The sequence below is a fragment of the Manacus vitellinus genome, unplaced genomic scaffold (genome assembly GCF_001715985.3).
Source record: "Manacus vitellinus isolate BGI_N305 unplaced genomic scaffold, ASM171598v3 scaffold_6_pilon, whole genome shotgun sequence".
Lineage (NCBI taxonomy): Eukaryota > Metazoa > Chordata > Aves > Passeriformes > Pipridae > Manacus > Manacus vitellinus.
Genome location: NW_021940750.1, coordinates 1,901,303 through 1,925,751, shown reverse-complemented (window position 1 = coordinate 1,925,751; position 24,449 = coordinate 1,901,303). Strand labels below are relative to the sequence as shown.

Below are 24,449 nucleotides of genomic sequence, written 5' to 3'. Positions count from 1 at the left end.
ATTCATATCCTTAAATTAAGGGCACACTGCAGACTTGAAAGAAAGCACAGCTAGAAGATTAAGTGGTAGTAAAAGAGAAACAGGCATCCAGTCTGAAGTAAAACCATTACACTTATGTCATCATAATTTTAGGAAAAAGAAAGGAAAGCAAAACAGAGAGGCATGTGGCTGTTCATCTTAAACTATATTTCATCCTGTTGCCCTTGCACCTTTCTGCTGCTTCAATCTAAAAAGTCTGGTTTTCAGTCTTACTTACAGGCACCTTGTTTCGGTGATGTTACCAAGCCTGAGTGATTCACTGTGCCTGCACCACCCACCCCACAGAATTAAATCAGATACACTTAAGAGGTCTCATCCTCAAAAAGAATGACATCTTGCTGCGAGGGTGCTGTTCCCTTATCTACCCAGAGCATTCAGGTGCTGCGGAGTGTTTCCTAGCCAGGAGTGCTGGGATTCCTGCAGGCTCCCACCTCAGATCCTTCTGCCTAGCGGCACACAGGTAGAGGCACAACTCAAGTAGAGAGGAAAAGAATGTTGAAGGGAACAAATCTCCCAGAGCAGGAGAGCCCTCAGTAACATCAAAGAGCTCAGGACTCTGCCTGTCCTTGGGACCAGTTCTCAGTTACCTTGATGTTTCATGTTTGATGCTGCTTCAGACCATATGAAACAGTAAAAAGAATAGGCAGTGATGCACCCTCTAACATTCTTAAAACAGCAAATGTTGGTGCTGAGGAACAGCTATGGGAGCAGAGCAGAAAGTGGCTAGGGCTCACGTTCTCTCCCACAATGGCATTTATTTCCATTCTCGTACACAAAATAGAGGGCTTGAGGAACAATAAGTCTGAACCAGATGGACATTTTTTATGATTTTATAGCCAGAAAGAGAAATTACCATTTGAGAGTCAGCCTGTCAAAAGTTCAAACATGCCAAGAATTAGCCCACAGACTCAGATTTTATAAAACTGAGTGAATGTTAAGAAATTAATTCAGATTTTGGCATTGTGTGAGAAAAACAGAAGTGAACAGAGAACCCTGTAAGATTGCATCACATGGAGGGTAATAAACGTGTTACATGTTACCAACAAAGGTGGATGAAGCAACAAGTGAAAATAGGAAGAGAAGTCTGGACAGTTGTAGAAGGTCTTTCTGAAACAGCAGGCAGAAAGGGCCACAAGTACCACTGTGATCCCCAAGCTACGATTTATAAACAGTGTCTGAAAGGCTGTGCATTGTGCACTTTGGTGATGGAGACAGAATTCAAACTACCTGTTGGAATGTGCAAAATGTTGTTTTGTTGACAATTATCAGGGCCGTAAGTGATTTTTCCCCACTGGAAAAGTGCACACACCACCCTGTCCCATTTGTCTTCCTGCTTTGCAGTGGAAACAAAAGAAAAGGAGCCTGGGCTCAAATGACAAAACAAGAAAATCAGATGAGCAGGGACTTTGGTTTCCAACAAAATTATGTTGCTTGATTTTGCTGAACTAGTTAACTCTCTAATTTATTCTTACTGCTGAAGTTTTCTGTGTGGCTTCTTTTTTTCCTGCTTTGAGACTGTTTTAATTTCACCACAGGAGGGCAAAGAACAACTGATGAGAATGAACAATGCTTTGCAAATTCACTTCATCATCCATCAAGGGATCTCAGCATAGTCACTAAGGTCTAAGGTGGTGATCAAGTGATTAATCCCATCACCCTGCTAATTGCATTTCATTTACTGATTACTGGGAGACACATGTTCACCCAAGCTCCAGCACAGGCTTGTGCAGAAGTGGAAGTAGTCATTCCCAGATTATCCGTGATAAGTGTCATTATCGTTCCCAAACTGATTTACACTTATACTGTGCATTCTGCATTACAGATTTATAACAGTTACTGTAGAAAAAAACACAAGCAGCCATTAGGGCTGATGAGAAAAAGAAGATGGATCATCAGTGTTTCAGAACTTGCTCCCATTCTGAATTTTAAGGAGAGTCAAAACCTGCTTATTATATTTTGCTTCCAAAAATTAAATTGTTTACTGATATATGAGAGCACAAAACAGCCAGCTGGTTAATGCATTGGACACAGTAGCCTCACATTCAAATTTAAGCTTGAGACACAAAATGTGAACACAGGTACCCCCCATATCCAAGGTGAACATCCTGAATAGCGTGGTCTCTCATATTGGTCAAAAATCTTGCCTCAGCTCCTGGTGATGGTTATAGGTTTATCAGAAGTTTCCACAAATCAATGCCTCATGTTTATTTTTCACAGCTCATGTACCACTCCAGTTTCAAAAACACTGTTCTAATAAGAGCAGCAATTGCCTTTAACTCAAAGGACCTGCATTTTCATGGTGAGGAGTTTCAGGGGCTACTACATCCATTTTAGAGGAGTGCAGAACAGGATGGCTGCACTCAAAACTAAGCCAAATGAAGCTAACATGGATTGTTCTTGTTCCAAAGCCAAATTCAGTCCCATGATGCAATGTTGTATGCTCAACAGTATTTTGGATTCTGATTTTTATGGTGGTGTTTTGCAGTCAGAGGGTCTTCAGGACAATCTAGAAGTTATTCAATGCCTGATATGCAGGGCAATTTTGTGAGCCATGTCCAAGTGCTGGGAAATCCAGAAATAATTCACAGCCTTGTGCTTAATGCAACATGTTAGGTTCCACAGTGATGGGGGGTTTTTAACCAAAAGACAAGCATCTTAATGAAAAATAAAAGTCCTTGGAAAGACAGAAGCCATAACCTAGAGACCATGCTTTTGTGCATCTGTCTTGTCCCTTCTATCTTCTGTTTACATTTGGACTAAAAGCTTTAGACATACATTATGCATCACTGTGAAATCTTGCTCAAGCAGCTCTCTGGCTCATCAATTCTTCAACAGCTTTGTAAGTGGACTTGATTTGATCTAGCAACTGTTCCCCAAGTGGACTTGATTTGATCTAGCAACTGTTCCCCAAGTACCACCCCCACCAAAGACTTACACTCTGTTTTGCAAGTGTTCTCAGTCTCTCTGGAGTACAGTCATGAAAATTTTGCCTCTTCAATGCCTTCAATCCTATCAGATTTTGGGTTTCACAGATGTTTTAATGTAAGCTGATTTTAACATCAGCTGGTGTGGCCCCAAAAATGAAGTTGGCAGTATATTTCTTCTCCCTTGGTATCAGCACAGGTCCTCATCCAAGTGCATCACACTACTGAATGAGACAGCAGGTTGTTTAACAGAGTTGGTTTTGATACCAGAAGACCTCGAAGACCTGATCAAAGTGGAACAATAAATCCTCATCCAGTAATTACTTTTAGAGTTTCTCCTAGTCTAGGGTATTACTTCCAGCCTGTATTTTTCTCACATTTCATTCAAAATCAAATAATCATAAAGGTAAATAAATAAAGCAGCAGGGCTCAGAACTATCTCTAAGAGTCAGAAAAGTAATAACCACAAAATCAAGTGCATTGGAGTATAACTAGAACACATGGAGGAATATTCAAACCTGTAACTGATATTAAATCAGAAAAGAGCATGGCCCAGAGCTACCTTCCTCCAGACAGGTTACCCATCTGTATGCAGCAGACATGGTCCAAACTGAAAATATTACTCTTCCATTCACTTACAATCAACAATTTTCATCAAACATAACTTTTAGTGTCTTAATCTGACAAGGACAGGCTTTGAAGTAACCTCAGGCTCATTGGGCCTGATCCTTTGCATTTTATTAGGTTCCTCTGGGCAGATCTCCACAAACTTCACAGGGATACCTCTGGCTTTCTGATTTACTTCTGAGATGAGCCACTAGAAATCAAACCCACAATGGCTTCCAGGAAAGGGATCTCATTTGCAGGCTATGAACTCAAGGCATGTGTGAGCCAAGGGCTAGAGAGAATTTATCTCACTCATCTCTAGGAAAGATGAGTTTGCAGCATGCAAGAAAAAGGACTTTCTTGCTCTGTCTAAAGCTAGAGACAAGCCTTTTTTACACCACGAAGCAGCTGTGCAAGACACAATCATAACAAAATACAAAAAGTAAGATCAAGATCTTAAAAAAAAAAATGAACAAAAAACCCAACAACCCCAAAGTGCCAACAGACACTGCAGGAGGGAAAAAGGTCACATTAGACAAAAAAAAGAAAACAAGAAAACTAATGATCTTTGTCTTTCAATACATAACTGGTAATACATTCCAGTAGAAGAGTAGAAGAAAATGGCTGGAAACCCTGCAGTATCTGAACTTATGGGGGAGGAGGCAGGGGCAGAAGTGACTTATTTTAGCTCTTTGTAATTATTGATGACCACATGGGCTGAAATTTAACGCTGCCATTTAGGAGAATGTGCCCAACAATAACAAATCTGGTTCATTTTAGGAGCAGAGTAGGCTGTGTAAAGGAGTGACCAGCTATTGAGAGCTGCAACGACAGGCCACCATGCAGCTCTGAGCAGGGCATTTCTGCTGACGTGGGGGGAGCTCCCTTACACAGGTGCTGTGCTCTATATGTTCCCTCTGCTTTGTTGTGAACCCCCGAGGAATGAATCTACAAGTGGATCAGTGGGTTTTGAGAGGTCAAGAGGACCACTCTTGGTCAATTTATAAATGTAAAAAAAATCCAACCAATTAAATGGGGGCATTTTGAAAGAAAGCTTAAAAAGGTCAAAATACACTCAGAGACTGGGCTCAAATCTATCCATATACAGAAAAAGCAAATTCTTTATATTTCTAGCTGTGTGTAAAAGTATCCTAAGCCTATTTATTATCTAAAGGAATAATGGCTACAATAACAGACATCCATCCATGAACTCATCAGAGCGTCATCTATCCAGTCACTCCCACTCTTGGGAAGCACCAAGAGGTCAACAGAAAATGCACGGGCACTTACAAAGAGCAGGAGGCATTTGTTCTCACGGATGGCACCACAGCAGCCGAGGAAACCCAGCAGAAAGAGCATTGCTCCCATAGCCAACACGATGTACGCTCCCGTGAAGAGCAGAGGGTTGGCAGCCACTATCTCTCGAAAACCTGTGGGATCCACAATGACCCAGATTCCAAGTCCCAGCAGGCATGCTCCTCCCAGCTGTCACAGTACAAGGAATGGAGAGAGAGGGAGACAGGTCAACATAAAACAACTGCTGAAGAAAAACTGGATTCATTACTATCTTTTGATCAAACATATTAATTTGGAGAATTTGTGTTTCTCCACTGCATATATTCTCCGAAGTACAGGTGACTTCTGACCTGCTGCTATTAGTATCTCTTGCTCACTGAATGAATCATTTGCAGCAAAAGTGCCTTTCCTCCTAGACACATCACTCTACCAACTATTTACTCCCTCCTAATGCTGAAAGACAGTCTCGATCTGCTGCCACACCAGTGAAGGGGCATGCACGAACCATCCCTGCCACAGAGGCCAGGGCAGTAGCCACCCTTCCTTTAAAAAATAAGAACAACAGAGAATGACTGTTTCTGAGTGAAAACCTCAGCAGGGCACCCAGGACTAGAAAATAATTTCTTCTGCCATTCAAGGACAAACCACGTACACCACTAGTTACAGCTTTCTCTGTGGTCTCCCCTGTCAAGGACAGCAATAACTCAGAAAACAGTGAGCACTGCACTGCCTTGCTGAATGTCTGAGCATCTCTGGAAGCTGCAAAATGCTCAGTGATTGCTACTACAAGGTAGAGGGGATATTCTGTATCGTGGCAACTTTATCAAAATTACAGCCTATCCTGCTGGGGAGCAGCAGGCTGCTGGAAACAGAAGGATTCAGGAAAGAAAGTGAATTCTAAATACTTACAAATATAAAGAAATTGAAAAGAAACATCAGGTACTTCATGCAGCTCAGACAGTCTCCCTCCATGGTCTTCAGGCTCTTTGGTCCAACTCCTCCTGAAAAACAACACCACATTCCTAGCACACTCTTTTTTATTGGAATGACAGGCTCCTATTTTCATTTGTATTTCCCCCAAGATCCCGTGGAGTTCATTATATAGAAGAGCTCTTTTCTTAACTGAACAAGGCAACATAGCACAGGCTACTAAGAGATAATGATCACTGCTAAGCCCCTTTGCATTCTTTAAGGTCTGTACAGATGTGAAGAGGAAGGTTGCAGGAGAGAAAAGGTCTAGCTTTACTCGCAGAGTGAAATACTGGGGGAAAAATATCCCTCTGCACATGAAGATTTTTACCACCCACCTTAAAGCCTGTCAAGTTGAAGAAGCACTGAACATACCTGCCTATTTCACACCAAAAAGGGTCATATTGACACCAGTCAAAACAAACCGTGCCCAGTTAAAAGATGCACAACAAATATTTGGGACAGTTAGCTCCATACAAGCTTCATCTACAGAATGAATGCCACACAAACATGGACCACAGTTTCAGGGAATCTTGCAGACATTTGAACTGGAAATGACTGCAGTGTGTGGACATGGGAGGGCCCACGGAGGCTGTCCACACAGGGTTACTCAGCCTGTGGCACACCACTTGCTTGTCACACATTTGACATGCACCAGGACCATGTGAAGTCCCCTCTATGCCCCACTCTGCACATGTCTTTTGCAGGAAAAACCCCTGGATCAATGTTGGAAAGCTTTAAAGGCCAGGAAAAAGTGCTATGGAATCTTAACAAGTTTTGAAACTCGATGTCTGGTTTAGACAACAAACTGCTTGGACAGTACTTCTATTGGAAAAGCAACAATAAATCCTGACCAGATGAGATTTACACTTGAGGAAAGTTCCTGCTTGCTGTTTAATGAAGTGACTATGTCTCCTAATATGCCATTATATCACCAAGTACCCCAAAGGGACAGACAAATAAATACACTGAAACAGAAAACAATGCAGTCATGGTGCTGTGCACAGATAGGTCCGTACATATACAAACACAGAGGCACAGGTTTGCTCAGCTCCTTAAAGAAGACTTCCCAAAGCCCACATGCCTCTTAGTGCATTCCATTCCCTTTCTCCACTGTAAATGCCATTCCCTAAACAGACATGCATCTAATGATGTGCTATGCTAGTAAAGTACACTTAATTCACTTAAAAGAAAAAAATGAAATTATCCAAGGTTTTCACTAGGTCGGAAATAAAACTCTTTTTCATTCCTTCATTGTTTCAGTTAATCCACAAAACTTGTAAGTGCTGTAAAGCCTTGTGGGTTGCTTTCTTCTGTGACCATAGGAACTGCTCTGCTTTAGCCAAAGAGCTGAGAAAACCCACGGCAGGCAGAGCTGTCAGCATGGGGCTGCCTGAGGTAAGAGCCAGATTTTTCTTAACGCAGGATGTGTTTTCTACATTACTTTTACTTGGTTTAAAATCAAATCAGCTCCTTTTTAGTGACAAAACAAGCGGAGACACAAATGGTGCGACATAGAAATTGATGTGGACATGCAGTTGCTTTTCCTATGCATCTACATGTGCCTGGGGCAGGACAGCAGTGTGCCTCTGCTGAGTGGGTAATGCCCAGGGAACCCCCTTTGCTAGAGGGATCCCAAGAAGGTCCACCTTGCTTCTGCAGAAACACAAATCTGAGAACCACGTCAATATTTTTCTTTACAAACTTTATTTTCTTATATCTCTGATACATAACTGTTCTATTCAGAGAGACTCAAAGACATGACCATTACTGCAGTAGATGGAGTAGGGCACAGAGCTCTGATGTGGGCCTGGAGGAAATGCCCACAGCTTCCTGACAGCGTTTAAAGCCATGTCTGAAAAACTCACAGAGAAAAGAGATTTCACGGAATATTCTGAGTTGAAAGGGAATCACAAGGATCATCAGGTCCAACTCTTAGGTGAATGGACCATATGGGGATCAAACCCACAACCTTGGTGTTATAAGCACCATGCTCTATAAATCTTGAAGTTCAGAAGGGTAAGGACCTGGGGAGGGAATTCTTCAGCTTTATGGGAAAGGGAAACCTCAAGCTCCCCTAACACAAGTCTTGGATACTACAGTAGAGAGGGATATGAAAATACAGACAAATCAATGAACTTCAAGAGCCCCACAATCAGTGTCACCCAGATGTTCCCCTCATCACACAAAAAAGCCATGCTCCAATGAAACAAAGGATGCCTAAATCTTAGTATATTAGCCAAAGTGTTGAAGTTATCAGAGAAATTTCAAAATCTTGCTGCCTTGAGCACCCACCTGCATGATCTGTATCATAGTAGCCTTAGTCAAAAAAAAGGAACAAAACCCCAAACAGTTTATCCTTATTGTGTCACTGCACATCATACACACTCATCCCACTACAGTCACCCACACGCCTGTGGTCTAAGAAGCAGCAGCTCCTAAGCCAAAAACTGTCTTGCTGCTTTGTAGCATTGATAAATCACATCCCTACCTTACTTTCCTTTCCATGTCTGGGTCTGCTTCCTCTCTAAGACAAACAAGCTCCCTTGGAACTACTCTGATTTACATGAACTGAATGCAGGCCTACTTTTATTTTTAAAGACAAACCTAAACTACGATTCTTTGCACTGCTCCTGCCCACTCATCCACTCAGTATGTTAAAATGTTTTCTAGGCATAAGCAAGGAAGGGAGACTGTGAATCCATTAAGCAACCAGATCCTGAAAACTTCACTGTCAGGGCCAGGCAGTCACAGTAACATGGGAGCAGCAAGAATACTCAGCTTTGAAAAACAAGGACTCCCTTCGTTGCCTTGGCAAGAAATTGTCCCCAGCAGCAGCACTGGGCTCAAACTTGCAATTTCTAAATCAACCATACTTCACACAGCAAAGCAACAACTAAGTGCAACCACTAAGTGCAACCCTACTCACTGTGCTGTGCTTCAAGTCAGGAACACACCTACTTGTGCTTACAAATTCCAAAATCTGCCACTCAGGATGTGCAAATGGAAGTCAGGGGCAATATTGTGAGGTCTGGGCTGGTAAAACCAAGAACAAACATATCAGAGTTTCCACATCGGAAAAACTCAATGCAAACTTCCAAAAAATGCCAACCTCATCTGAGCAACGGTTTTAGTGGTGGAATTCAGAGCTTGGAGACACCCACATGTACTAGCATAACACAGCCTTTCCAGTTTCTGCTGGGTACCCAGATTCCCAAACAGCACATGCAAGGTCATCATTTTGATCCTGTAATTGCACTGATTAAAATAGGAAAAATCAACCAAAAGCATGATCTGATCTCTTATGAGGCACTTAAAACTGTTTGATGTCAGAGTTAAAGCACTCCAGAATAGTATTGCTCCAGACTTTGAAGAGTATGTAACTAATGCTATTTACAAACAATGCAAGCAAAATGCAAATAATATGACTTACAAATAAAATAATTATGGATGCATTTGTGCCAACTGCTGCCTTGCTAGTTAGTTGAAGGTACCTGAAGTCCCTGATGACACGCTGTATGGAGAAAATAACTGATATTAAAGGACAATCCTGACCCAAAGAACTGCTTTTCCTTCTACTTTCCTTTTAAAGCCATACACACAAAAAGCAAATTTTCTGAGTTATTGCTAGTACACACTGATAGAAGTGAGATAAAAATTGAAAGCAAATATCTTAATGTACCTTTTAAAATACCTTCTCTTCCCTCCTTCAGGCCCCAAATTTGTGACAGATTAAGTTCTCCTCTGCAGGAGTTGTTTAATGCTAAGCAAACATTAACAGTCAGAACTGCAGAAGACAGTGGCTGACAGATGCTTTCTCTGGCTTGTCCCATCTCAGACTTGTGAGACATATGAGATGTATATGTTTTTGTCTGAAATGTAGCTGTAAATGTTCAGGTTTTTCTTAGGCAGATTATTCTACATTTCTCTCCCTTCCCCCCGCCCACCTCCATCACTCATGAATTTTATCTTGCAAAGTGATGGGGAGGCTAAAAATCCCCAGCAGTGTAGCCAGGAAACATCCTAGCTGCTGTAATTGGTTAGGAAGTCTAGTTTTTTTAAGGCAATGCATTTTTTTGTTGTCTAGCCACAATTATTTCTTCTGTCATTTGCTTTTGCATGCCTTGCAGCTACCCTGAACTTCACATTTCTGAAGGCAGCTGTTCAACCACACCCCAAAAAACTGCTCCTAAATTTCTCTTTGCTACCACTGACATTCCCTCAATCCCTATATCCTTTTCACACTATATTGAAACCCATGGATTCACTTCAATTGTTCCTTTACCTTTACTTTGGACATGAAATCACTGAAAAACTTAGGTGGGACAGGACCTCTGGATGTCATTGAGTATAAACAGCCACTGCCTCCAACCTGGACCAATTCCAAAGTTTGATCCAACTTCAAAGTTAGAGCAGGCTGCTCAGGGTCACTTTAGTTAAATTTTGAACGTCTCCAAGGATTGAGATTCCCCAGTCTCACTGGACACCTCTTCCACTGTCTGCCTCATGAACAAATGTTTTGAAACAGCTGTCCAAGCTGCGTCCAAGTTAACTGGTGGCAAATGGAACAAGAGCATCTCACAGATGCATCAGTCTATCAGAACTCTCAGGAGCACCTCATCTTCACCAGTTTCAATCCTGCATCTTCCTTATCATATCACTCCTATCCTCTACTTGAAAACAAGTGTGCGAACCATTTTCCTTGTCTACTCCTAACATACCTCTGCAGACAATTTGTGTTTCAGTACATAAAATTCAGACATTTTGCACTTGCCTGATGGCTCATCACAGTCTTCCCATCTCAAATATTTGACAGAAAACACAGAATAACCAAGAATAAAAGAGACGCCTAGGGCTCATCGTGCCCAACCCTCATGCAAATCACTTTCTCAGTCACTTCTTTTCTATCACATCATCCACATATATCTTCTTTTAACAAAAATATCTCTTTGTCATCAACCCGCACGAAGACCTTGTCCACTGAACTCATCTGTTGCTTCTTTAAAACCTAAGAACCAGTTCTGCAGTACTTCCTACAAAATATTAGGCAGTGGCTTGAGGAGAAAATGGTGCTAATTTACACCTACCTTCCTATTCATACACAGTGCAACCAAGTAAAAGCAGAAGACATGTTTGAAGCTCTCCAGAACTAGTGCCAGGCAGCCTTTAAAGGCATTAGAAAATATGGACTAGATTCTTTTCCAAGTAAATGTATCGATTTCTAGAGGCTGTCCCAGCTGAGATGCCCCTGGAAACATCCCTGAAGCTCTAAGCTGCACCAATGGCAAAGGACCACCACCACCTGGCGTTGCTCCATTGTGTCCTCTCCACAGCAATGTGGCAGCCCACCCTTTGGCTTGCAGGTATTGAGACTTGACTCAGCATGCCTGCCTTCCTTCGCAAGTCCATCTCACAAGAGGATTTCTGTGTTCGCTGTCTGCAAGCAGTATCCAACTTCTGTAAACCTAAGTGGTGGATTCTCCTAAGAGAACAAATCTAACAGGAAGGGCCTTCCAGAAAATCCTCTCAGAGTATTATTTCCACACAGTCTGCTCCTCTAGATACAACAGAGATGGGGCACTTTCATTAGAGACTGAAGAGGGGCGACTTTATCCGGTACCTTGTGAGTGATAACGACGTAGCTGAGCTGTGTATTTCTTACCCCCCTCCTGCACACCATAGCTACACTTAACCAGCCCTGACAGAGATATAGAGAAAGCATCTGGCATGCAGAAAGACCAAGCTATAAGCAACACTCACCTTTAAAAATCTTGGGACTGGAAGCACAGTGTCTATTCTAGTCTTTAGTTGTCTGTGTGTCCCATGTATTTTGTTCTATCCAAGCTTGTCCTGTTAGATAAAAACATGCAATTACTGAAGAAGTCAATAAAACACAATCATGTTAAATACACAGTTTATTAAAACACACCATCCTGATGAATATGCTCAGTTTAATTGCCACCTTAATTTAGTGTACATTAGCAGTAATGAAAAGCTTTTAATATGTGGTGAGGGATTCAATTTCTCAGAATCTCTTTAACAATCTTTGGGGTGTTTTAAATGCCCACAGACCACATGTAAATCTATAGTCCCATTACACATGCACCTCATCCCACAAGAGGACTAGATTAATACCAGCTGCACCTTCAATATTTTATAGGAGGCTTAGACAAACTTTAATCTGCTGTGACTTTACAGCCCATTTACTGGGAAAATGGAAAAGGCTGGGGAAGGGAGGTGGAATGCATCTTTGGGAAGCCCAGCCATTAGGAGCAGGAGCCTGAGATGCTGGGCACTATCTCTCGTTCTTTCAGCCAGCTCTCACGCCAAGTTGAGCAAACTATTTCCTCTCCCTCTGCCTCATTGTCACTGCCTGGGAAGCAAGAACAGAGAGGAACAGCAAAGCCACCACCCTCTCCACCCAAAGAATTAGATATACAGGTGCAGGCAGAGGGACTCAGGTACAGGCTGCCACTGCCCTCAAGCTAAAAATTACAATTTTCTCAGTAAATTTTAATTTCTGCCTGCACAATGCTAGTGATAACCTTTGACTAGACAAAGGTGAGGACAGACTACAGACTTAAATGTAGTGTCAAACACACAAGGCATGTGTGTTTGACTGTTGCTTTCTCTACAGTGTTTTTTCCACTCATTTGACACAGCCCCAAACCCACACTCTGCAGGCTCTGTGGGGAAGGGGCAGTCATTAACTCTTCAAACAGCACCCCATGCCATAAGAGTCCAATATTCACATAGAGTCGCTCAGCACTGTAAATTACTCATCCTTCGTAAATGGTTTTGGCACACTCATAGCTTTGCTGAAGCCACTGCTTCCCTGTGAGGCATTAGATAAGTCACCTGGGTCTATCCCTGCTCTCTCACTGCCAGCATTTCATCTTGATTTCTGGAGTGGGTGCATTTAACATCTGTTTCCCACAAACATTTGTAAATGCGCCTTTGAAAATTGCCTCCCATTAAGACTTCTGTGAGCAAAAGTCTCTCGTTTGTTGTTGGCAGGAAGCGAACAAGGAGTTTCAAGGTGGCTGAAATTATTACAATATAAAACATATAATGAATATTCATAGATCTGTTTTGCATTAATCACTCACATTTAATGTCCTTCCTCTGTCACTGTAAACCTACATCTCTAGATGAAAAGCAGAGATGGCTTCGCTCTCTGCATGGAAGGTACAAACATCTATGGCCAATTGACCTGTTTCTGCTGTGAAGTGCTGAAGGCATGTGCCACTTTACAATGCTGGGTATGAAGGCTGCCCTGGATCAGTACAGCTTTTCCATCAGTGTGAAAGGTCAGAGAGTGCAGCAGGTTCAGGCATGTCTGAAGAGGGCTTTGAAGAGTCTACAGCTAGGAGAAGGAACAATGTCACTGTCTCACAACTGAGAGCCCCTTTTTGACAGTCAGAACCCAGGGCCCACCCTGACCTTTTTATCTATTTCTTTGGTGTGTGGGGACTCTTCATCCTGTGTTTTGCACGTGCAATTGAGAGACAATTTCTTCAGTTGTCCTGTCCTGTGATGCCACTGTCCTGGGATAGCTGCTGCCAAGAGAAGATGGCTCTAACTTTAAAGCAGAGATGACGCTGTCCTATATAAACCTATCATTAGGAAAATAACCAGAGTGATAGGATTCCTGCTCCTACTGTGTGTGCATATAATTACAACTCTACAAGCCCTCAAAGATCTGTGTGGGAGAGGAATTTTGGTTTTTTTATTCCTCATAAGTCACAATATTTTAAAGAAATTATAGCACCACAGAGAGGAAGAGCTTAAATGCTTCAGTAGGTACCAGCAGGTGCTGCGTCAGAAGAGATGAAAGACTGCAGTTGGTGCCAAACAGCAGCAATGCTCCATCTTACTCTGTGGCCCTAAAGGGGAGGAAGTCCCTACTAAACAGACTCATTGGTTAATAGCTACAAATTTGTCATTAGGGAGAATTGCAGAAAGTGCAAAACCACCATGCCTAATTGTGACTTGAGCAAGCTGATGCCTTTACTTACAGTCGCTGGGGAAACACAATGGAAGCCAGAGCAATGGCTGAGGCCAAGCCCCATCCTTAGGGCTGCGTGGTGCAGCCACGCTGCCTCAGCCAGCTGAGCAGCTGTAGCTGGCATGTTGTCCTGCCCCTGTGCTCATCCCATGGCCACCACATCAGCTCTCCCTGCTGAGCACTGGCTTCTCTTCACATTCACATTGTAGTTCTTTGTGAGGAGCAGGCTTTGATGAAGGAAAAGCAGCTGAACTTGTGACCCTGCTTGTCTCATGCCACAAGAAAGACAGCTGGAGCTCCAGAGTAAAGAGGAATGGGCAAAGAGAGGCTGATAGGTTAACAGTAGAAGGTATGGTAGTAAGTGAAACAAGAAATGAACAAAGGATGCAGGATGGAGAAGCAAGGCCTGTCTTTGTGAGAAATCTGACCTCCTGCAGGAAGGGCCACCAGATGGACCACTTACAGGTGTCCTGCTTCACAAGGGCTTCTAGCTACTGCCAGCCCCCTGTGCTCACCACATTTGCAGGATCTAGAGAAACTAAATCATATGCCAACCCATATGTTCAACCACAGCAGATATTAAAGACAAAAGTAGTTTCCTGCTGGATGTCTGCAACAGGTCAGTGCTTTTATGGTGAAAGGTGAGGAGAAACATCTCTGTGAAAGCAGGATCGAGATATTCGTTCCCTTGCAATGGCTTCAGAAAAAAGTAAAGCATTTGCTGCTCCTGAACTGGACCTTGACACAAGCTGTGTACTTTATCCTGTAACTATTGCTCCTACATAAATAACTAATTGTACTGGAATTTCATAGCACTTACACAGCAGAATCGTTGCTATGACACAACTACATTACTGCATATAAATCCGATTCCAAAGTGCAGTGTGTAACTGTAATCGGCCCCTGTGGAGCAGCGATGAGAGGACCTGCACAAGACCATGCAACTAGATACTAAATTACAGTCAATCTACCTCCTCTTTAGTTGCATTAAAATGCTAATGTCGCTGTAACATGGGCCCATTTAGCAGCGATGACTGCCTTGCATTGCAACACTGGAGTGAATGAGGCTGTTGCACTGCCTCAGAGCATTTAATTCCTCAGTACAGTTGAGTGAGCAAAGCCCTTAGGGGCATCTTATACCTTAAAACAATAACTTGATTGGCTTTTATAACACTAAAAGCATATGAGGCTTGGGACAGTGTTTAAATGAATCAGAGCTGCTGCTAAAACTACCTTAACTTTCCTACCCAAGCAGACCAACTGAATCCCATCCCATCCTGACTGCTTTTAACAAAGACACATTTCGGCCACCAAACAGCTGCACAGTAAGAGCATATCAGTCTTATACAGGAGAAAAAGGAGAGCTGGACTGAACCCCTTAAAACTTCATACAAATAACACCAGCATTGCAACAAAACCAATAATACAACAGTTACCATCTATGTTTTATATTTGCAAGTTTGCAAAATGTGTGCAAAGAATACATGAGATCATGTGGAGGTAAAATCTCCCACATGTACACAGACATTCAATATGGAAATTCAGAAGTCCCAGAGCAGAACCAATTCTCCTAAATGTTGTAACGTTTTGAAAAGTGCTAGAGTATGTGTTTGAAGTGCCAGTATGGCTTCAGGCCACTGAGCACTCCATTTCATCTAGTGCAAATGTGCATACCACACCGCTGGAAACATGAACTGCTCACTTGGGCCCCTTTCCAAGCAAAGTTCGATAGGTAATCACATCTGGCTCTTTCATACAGCTTTTCACACACAGGCACCACCCGTCTCAGAAAAGAAGACACTGCATACAGAACCGACACATCTAATAGCCTGCAACTCTTTTAAGTTCTGCTGCTTAAAAAAAGGTCCTCAGATAGCTCACAGGTGTATTTTCCCTTTTATTAACTGCAGTACAATGGAACCATATGGTAATGTCTGCCTTTCTAAACAGATGACCCAAAGGTTATATGCACTGATGATATAACAACATTAATTTTGTTTATCAGATAAGAAAAACAAAGCTAAAAGGGGAATGGATGTGTTAAACCTCCTGACCCCCAATACAACCCTGTGTTCACCAGTCCATACTGAGACCAGTCCCAAAACGATGAAAAAACTCATCACTTCTGGCTGAAAAGTTACAATCTTTGCAAGGCATCTTCTGTCCCAGAAAACAGTTATTTACCATACCAAAAGGGAGGTGGCTAACTTTGGCCTCTTATTTCTGAAAATATTTCCTTTCTGGATGGAATAAATGTCACCATCCTGAGTGGATCATGAAGTTGCATCACAAGCCAAGTGACATTATCCACTGTCATGTCAGATACTGTCAAGTGTTGAAACACTCCATACGCTTGCATGGCATTCCAGACGCTGAGGGGATTTAACATGAAGTGTAAATGCCTGCCACTTTTTCCCTGAGCCTGACACATCTCACCTTTACAACAACTGATTCCTCGGTGCTCTTTTCTGTTCTCTTTTTCTATAGCCTTGCTTTGTTTGCAGCAAATGCCTCAGCAGTTTGTGGCATTCATGATGGCTTTGAAAGATGAAGGAATAAATTTCAGAAATACTGGACAGTTGCTGTGGCAACCTTGTCCTCCTCAGACCACAATTTCCAATATTTTAAGAAGTTTCCTGATACTTTGCAGCCTTCAAGGAAATAAGGCAGAGGAGGAAAATGATTTTAAAGTAAGGATGTTACCAAAATGGATTACTGTGAGCCACGGGCCCTTGTCCTGTTGTAGTGGGTTTCTGTGGCTGGGTTTTGGTAGCCGGGGGGGGTTACAGGGGTGGCTTCTGTTAGAAGCTGCTAGAAGCTTCCCCTGTTCCGTGGAGCCAATGCCAGCTGGCTCCAGGACAGACTTCCTGCTGCTGGCCAAGGTCGAGCCAATTAGGAATGATAGTAACACCTCTGTGATAACATATTTAAGAAAAGAAGATTGTTGCGCAGAAGAATTTCCAGACAGGGAAGAGCAGAGTGAGAACATGGAAATAACAACGTAGACACCAAGGTCAGTGCAGAAGGAGGAAGAGGAGGTGCTCAGGTGCTGGAGCTGTGGCCCCTGCAGCCCATGGTGCGGACCATGGTGGAGCAGCTGTGCCCCTGCAGCCCATGGAGGACCATCAGGGTGCAGAGACCCACCTGCAGCCCATGGAGGAGCCCATGTTGGAGCAGGTGGATGCATGAAGGAGGCTGTGACCCCATGGGAGGCCCAGGATGGAGCGGGGTCCTGCTGGGGACCTGCAGCCCATGGAGAGGGAAGCCCACGCTTGGAGCAGGTTTTTCCCGGGTAGGACTCGTGGCCCCTGTGGGGGACCCACATCAGTACAGTGCAATTGTGAAAGACTGCACCCCATGGAGGAGTGACCCACGGGACAGCAGTTTGGGAAGAACTGCTGCCTGAGGAATGGACTCAGACTGGAGAGGTCCATCAAGGACTGTCTCCTATGGGAGGGACCCCACGGGAGCAGGGGAAGGACTCCTCTCCCTGAGCAGTGGCAGAAACAACAACTGACCATAACCCCCATTCCCCATCTCCCTGCACCGCTGAGGGGAGGAGGGAGAACACAGAAGGAAGGAGGGATGGGGAGAAGGTGTCTTTAAGACGGTTTTATTTCTTACTCTTTGGCTCTTATCCTGTGAGTAGTAAATATAAGTATTATCCCCACTTTGAGTCTTGTTTTGTCCATGAAGGTAATCAGTCACTGACCTCTCCCAGCTCTTATCTCTACTCATGAATTCTGAGCTGTTTTTTTCCCTCTTCTCTGTCCAGTTGCAGAGGGAGGGTGAGAGAGCGTCTTTAGTGAGTACCTGCTATCTGGCCAGGGTCAACCCACTACACGTGTCAAAAAGATGATGATGATGTTCTTAGCAAGAAAAAGAAGCCCCAGACTGTCTGAGCAGAAACACAGGCAAGGGCTCATGGGCAAAGGAATCTGAAACCCCTGCTTGAATCATTTGTTTTAACGCAGGATGGAGCTGCAGATCAATAGGTTAACTTCTTTTTTTTTTTTTTGTGGTTATTCTCAGTGCTTTTTCATAAGATAGAGGTGTGGAAAAAGTAACCCACTGTTTAACATCTAGCTGGGAAAGTAATAACCTTAATTGCTTTTAAGAAAGAAATCCCAAATAGAACTTTGAATGCATTAACTATCATACAAAAAAATGCCCCAGTAAAAACCCAAAACTCCCCAAAAAACCAACAAAACTGTCTGATCAAGGTAGCTGCCTACACACATGTAGAAACAAAACAGTCAGTTTAGTCCAACTAGAAAAGAAAAAGTTAGGAAAAACAGTCTGTAAGAAAGCAGATCTTTAATGAGGGATCTCAGTAATACTAAATAAACCGGAAAATAATATTTCTGATAATCCGGCCAGTGGCATTATTTATCTGCTTCTGGTCATCTTTTAAATGTTTTTAAAAAGAAGAATAATAATGCATCCCAAGGTGTCATGAATTCTAAACACAATAGGATATTCTTTATCCCACTGAGCTCATAACTTGGATTCATTTACTTATTTAGGAAATACATATATTTCACAAGCTATAAGTGTGATATGTGCAGGAAAACTTGAATGCAATAAAGGACATAAGAAATTACTTAGGGAAGAGAGGCAGACATGAAGCCTAAGTAACCCTGCTTATAGCCAAACTGATACACATCTTATAAATATTCCATGTGCAAATCTAAACTGAATTTCACTGTAATCAGCATCTTTAACTTAATCTAATACATAAAATTGCAGCTAATGTAGTTTGAAAGGTAAATGTGACTGATCTCAACTACATCTGTATCAATTAATGTACAAACAGCCAACCATTCAATGTCTTTTGCTACAGATATTTTTGATTTCTGATTAAGAAAGAGTAAGAAGGAGCAGAGAGAGAACCGTGGCCACAGCCCACAAGATAGCTTCAGATGTTCTGCAGGAAAATAAACGAGAGTTAATAAATCCCATAATCTTGGCATACGTGTTTCTAAATGTTCTCTCTTCCTTCATAAGATGTATAATCTAAACACTCCAGCAACGATCAGGTTCCAGGCAGACAAAAGACCCATAGCGCTGTTCATACACAGATGACAGGAGTAGAGGGACTAAGTGAGATATGAGCCAAGACTTGAAGGCTGGCTCCCAGATGCTTTTGCTTTCCCAGTGGATAACAGATACTGCATCAAGACACACAATGTCATGCTAGTGAATTTGCTGCTCTTGTAACACCTCATTTTTCTTTCCATCTGAACTTATTTTGAAAGTGTACAGTACACTGTCCCCTTCTCTTTTGTCCTTACTCATGGCATGGGAAACATGAAAGACAGCATGGCTGGTTATTGTTAATGCACCTGAAAGTGCAGACCTTAAAAAGGGGGATATTCTGGAACATGCCACAGTTTTCCTTGCTATTTGCACAGGCAGCTAATGATCACCCTAATAGCTTCTCTCTCTGAAGTCATAATAAGCTTACAAATGAACCCATTCAGCACATATTAAAAAGCCAGGGATGCTCCTTTGATTACAGCCTTTATGGAAATCTCTGAATATTTGTTTTGTTGCTGCACAGCCGCAATTAGGACATGCTGCTGGGAGCCAGCTCAGCTGCCAGAGCAGTGGGGTTTGGAGACACCTCCAGTGCCATAGCAACACATCCACCTCTCACAGCATCAGGCACAGGGAGCCTGGCAGCCCTTGAGTCCAGGCAAGCAGCTTCAGCTCTTCCAGGAATTAGGAAATAAAAGGTGCCTAATTAAACTTCCTCCGCTGATGCCTCGACCGTGTTTATGAAGCCACACAAACAGCCCCGCACTGCAGCTCTCACGAACGAGCCATCCTGCTGCATCAGCCACGGTCCTGCCAAGGGGCATGGGGTCACACAGCTGCTGGGCATCTCTCCACACACTGCTCTGGAGGCTCATAGGTTTGGAGGTACCCAGTTCATGCTGTAGGAAAACTGGGTAAATTGGTGTGTTGAAGAGACTTGAGGAGGCAAGACCTTTACTTTGCTGAGGTGTGAATATGGGGGAACTCACTTCCATTGCCACCTGTAACACTTCCCCCCAACAACCTCGTCCTTCCACATGTGGGGAGGGGAACTGAGTGACCTTATGGAAATCTCTTCATCACTTAACTGCTCAGAGGTTGATCTAAATCCCACTTATGTTGCTGACAGACTTCAAACTTCGCCAGGGGAGGAGAAAAAAAAAAAAGCATTTTTAAGGACATAAAAACCTGCAAAATTGAGTATCTAGTTTTCATTAAGACTTGGTCAAACATTCCACTATAGCTAAAAGTTAAAAGAGCATATCTTTTTTCCCCCTAGAGGAAGAGAACGTCATGAACAATATACCTGTTTTCTCAAAATATCCTTATTCCCCAAGCACAGTACATCTGCAGTGCTCTTAAGTGAAGAGACTTGGGAAGCAATTCATTTTTGCACACAAAGACAGCAGGTTACGTGCTGATGGCATGGATCCACAGGCTTTCAGACAGCTTCAGTGGGGTGACGTTCACCCACAAAAAGTATAACATCTCCTCTTAGAAAGCTGGGAGACCAGAAAAACCGCTTCTACTTTTTCTGAAAGGCAAGACCTTTTAATGGAACAGATATTTTCTACATCTCTAGGAGACTGGCTGAGGTTAAAGCAGGTCAAACCATGTAATACAGATATCTTTGTGTTGATACTACCCACAGTGCCTTTTAGGAAGGCCACAATTGTAAGAAACCTTTTCTTGGCAAGAATATTTAGTACAGTGCCAAAGAGTCTCCCCAGGCAGTCTTTGTTTTAAGGTTTGTGAGCTTTGGGGGAAAGGATTGTATCTCTGCTTGTGAAGTGGTCCAGATTTTTAGCTCTACTCTTATCTAAATAACACATAACAGCAGCAGTGGAAACTTCACTACCAGCATCACTTGCAAGTAGACTGAGGTTTTGCCTGGGGCAAAACCTGAAGCAGCATCAATCATACATACACATAAAAACCGGCATGCACTCACAGGGTATTGACCCTTTCAAAACTGAAATAGCAAATTTAACCATGGAAATAGTGATGAATTTTCTTTTACTCAGTCTTCACTGTTATTTTACCTGCTAGAAGTCAAGACTTAGAACCTAGAGACATAAAACCTCCTCTAACTCAAATCAGAGGAGTTGGAATAATTACGAATGTATCAGTGAATGATGAAGGCACAAGCTGCTCACATGGCCTTAAATCAGTACAAAAACCAATCTGCCGATGGACTGCTGAGCACCTTCCTCTTTGCAACCAAAACGAGTGAGAACACCATCTGACCCAATCTGGCAATTCCTATTTTTGAAAGTCTACGCAATCTTTTTAGGGAGGACAACAGAATACAGCTTTAAAAGCAGACCTCCTGTGAGGGATAGGACTCCACAGGCTAACTTTCACCTCAGTCAGAACTGGGTTGAATTCTGACTGCAAAATCATACCAGTTTTCAATGGCCAAAGCTCACTATAACCACACTTTTGTTACATCTCCCATCTTGATCAGCATCCAATTTGAAAGCAATGCTGCCTTTCAGCTAAAAAAATCGTATTTCAGAAGTATCAAAATGAAGTTTGCAGAGCAAAGAGCCAAAGCAGCCCGGATTTAGGCTGAGAAAACATAGGGAACAACAGGATGTTCAAGCTATTCTGAACATGAAGAGACAACACTTTTGCAACTTTCTCACAATTAGGCTGCAGAGTTGCTCTGAGCTCTGCATGAAGGACAAGAAAAGTTGTCCCAAGAGATATGGCATTTAACAGCTTCTTCTCCCATCACTCGTTTCAGCACAGGGAGAAGAATCTTTCTGAAAACATCATGAATTCTTGCTGTGAACATGCATTTGATGACAAATTTTATGAGAAATTTCATAACAAGATTTGTGGTCACCATTCTGCACTAACCAGCTTGCATAAGAACATTAATACCATTTAAACCGTAGATTGCTTTCCACATTACAGTCTGAAAGCTCTTTATAAAGCTATGTCCTTTATAAAGCTGACCAGGCTTTTCTCCAGGATACCCAGCAAATGTCCTGGGCAGCCTCTGTGGACCCCTGTCTAGTGCTCAGACCATTTTATAGTTCCAGTTCTGTTAACATCTGTCAGAGAAATTCACAGACATTAGTGAGTCATTTCAAGCTAGTGTGTTGTTTTCATCCCCTGCCCCCTGTATTTAATATAATTAACAACAACACTTATTTGCCTCCCATGGAGTGTAAGAGATTTAGTTCAATATCGTATGAGAGTACAGGGCTGCCTATACCAAAAGCAGTTGACGGAAGACAATATGCAAAATATTGTTATTTTTAGACGAAAACAAGCATTTTGAGTGACTGCCAATATTTTTTAAAACTGTTCAGACACAAAACCGCAGGTTTTGAAGGGGTCCCTCATATGGATCATACAGTTCTGAGCTCATGGCAACTGGACTGAAAAACGTCAGACGACTTGTATTCCACCTGTTTCCTCTTTGGGTTCACCATGTCAGCTCCTCACTAGGAGAATCCCAAGTCAAGTATCTACTGATGAAGAAAGACACAGCAAACTTTTTAATCTTGAAAGAAGACACTGTCCACAGCATAGTTGAGGTTCCACGCTGATCAGCATTACCAGTGGCCTAGGACTCCCAGACAGCCAGAGGTTGCCCTACAGCATTGTGTATTGGAGAGAAAGGACATTCAGGTCAGAATCTGAGTGCTGCCAACTCAATGCATTTTGAAACCTCACCTTCAGTGCAGCATCCCACACACCACCCTGCCCACTGTTTCCCATTGACACCGGTGTGAACCAGCTCTTCCAGAATGCCAGCAGAGACATGAGAGTTTTCAGGGAATTTGGGATCAAGGTTCAGTATCCTGTATACTCCAGTTGCTAATAAATTCTGGGGGGTGGATATAGGGGCTTTTTAGAAAATGTTGGGTCAACATCTGCTCCCTCAGAAGTAATTCAGGAACAAAAGTTTTCCAGTCAGCACGGTTATCAGGAGTTTGAGGCAGGCATTTACAATAATCTGATACTCATAGCAGAAAAGCTGCAATGCAAAACTTCCCCCAGTAAGGGACCACCTAATGGCAGTCCTTGGAAAAGCAGGTTTGTTCTTGCATCTTTTGAATGAAGCACATTAATCTGGACACAGGATGCAGTCATTAAATTGACCTTCTAATACTTCTGTTTCTGCTTATTTGCACGAGCCTCCTCCCACTCAGGGCCCGTATTTAATCTCCATCTTTTCAAGCTCTGCACCCAGGTGCCCTAGGGGCAAGTGCAGCATGACTCTGATGAGATGGAAGATGAAGTACCAGAAATGCACAGAGAAATGTGAGAGGCAGGACATGTGCTTAGGGATCTATCATTTCGATAGGCTGTGCTCCTTTTCTGAGCCTGCACACTCCCTATGGGCCAAGAAGAAAACAGGTGATGATTCTGGCCCACCATGGAAAACCCTGCAGAATAGCTTTGGCTTGGTTTTCCTTCACTAGTTTTGGTATTTAAATGCTGTGACTCTCTGGAGCTGAGCACACCTCATCAGCAGAGCCAAGTTCCCCACTTTTAGCCCCTTGAGCTGCAAGAAGGTGAGCACAATGAGACATGCAGGCTCTCCCTGAAGTTTTAAGCTACTAAAAAACGGTGGGCTCACCTTGCCCTGATTGACCAAAGAGCCTCCCCCTCTTCCTCCAAGCAGGGGCTTATCAGTATTTCACTTCCTCATTGATTCCACTGCTTCTGCAGTGCACTGTCTTGACATTGTCATCTGTACCACATATCACATATCATATTAATCTTTTTGTCATCTGATTTCCCCATAGGAGTTATCAGTTAGAAAATCTGGTTTTGCTCAGAAGCAAGCAAACAAATCTGTGTATCAAAAAGAATGAATGAGAGAATGAATGATAGAATAAATGTGAACACTAAGCAAGCTCCCATTTAACCACTTTGCATATCCTGTATGAAATATCAGCTCCTGAAATTTATTTTTGGTGAGATGACATCTTCTCATGTAATACATTATCCTTCCGTTATCCCAGGGTGACACTGCTCAGGTCTCTCAGCTAATGCTTATCTGCTGCTTTCCCTGCTATCCTGGGGAGATTACAAATGAATTAGGTGGGTCCAAAGCATTTTGGGGCAATAGCCAAGATATCCTTCTGGTAAAGAAGCCTAGTCAGAGGTGGCCAGATAACTACAGAGCCTAACAGTACCGACCCAGGAAATTAATTTCTGTAAGTCAATGTAATACTGCTACACTGATACCAAACACCCAGAATAATGATTTTCTCACTACTTAAATCTTTACTATTGTTTCAGTGATTCTGAAATTATTCTGTTCAGCTGAGCCACTGTTTGGTCTAGAGATTTAAAAAAAATCCATTTTAGGACAGGATATCTTTTAATGTTAGATCTCATTCAGCCATTTAACAGAAAAAATGACCACATTGGTAGATATGGTATAAGTTATTAACCTACAAAATAAACTGATTTTAATTAAGGCATCGATGTGCATGTGTTTGGCTAAAGACTTTGAAAATCTGCTTCAAGAAGTATGATACATTTATATGAGTCATAGGCAAGATAGGGAGGAATTTACTTCACACATCCATTTTGTT

The 24,449-nt window shown here is 42.6% G+C and overlaps 1 protein-coding gene across 4 annotated transcripts in view; it reads right to left on the bottom strand.

The window, feature by feature from the left end:
* The window catches only part of TSPAN18 (tetraspanin 18), a 120,698-nt gene that overhangs the window by 15,537 nt on the left and 80,712 nt on the right, over positions 1–24,449 (bottom strand). For 2 of the 4 annotated variants that reach the window (XM_018082645.2, XM_008919745.3), the window contains 3 exons: positions 11,595–11,684; positions 5,775–5,866; positions 4,860–5,054 (listed from right to left, as the gene is read on the bottom strand). In XM_018082645.2, coding sequence (XP_017938134.1) covers positions 4,860–5,054; positions 5,775–5,837 — 258 coding nt within the window. In that variant the 5' untranslated portion in view covers positions 5,838–5,866; positions 11,595–11,684. Of the gene's footprint in view, positions 1–4,859; positions 5,055–5,774; positions 5,867–9,267; positions 9,354–11,594; positions 11,685–24,449 lie in introns of those variants that run through there. The other 2 variants (XM_018082646.2, XM_018082647.2) reach the window with 2 other exon arrangements.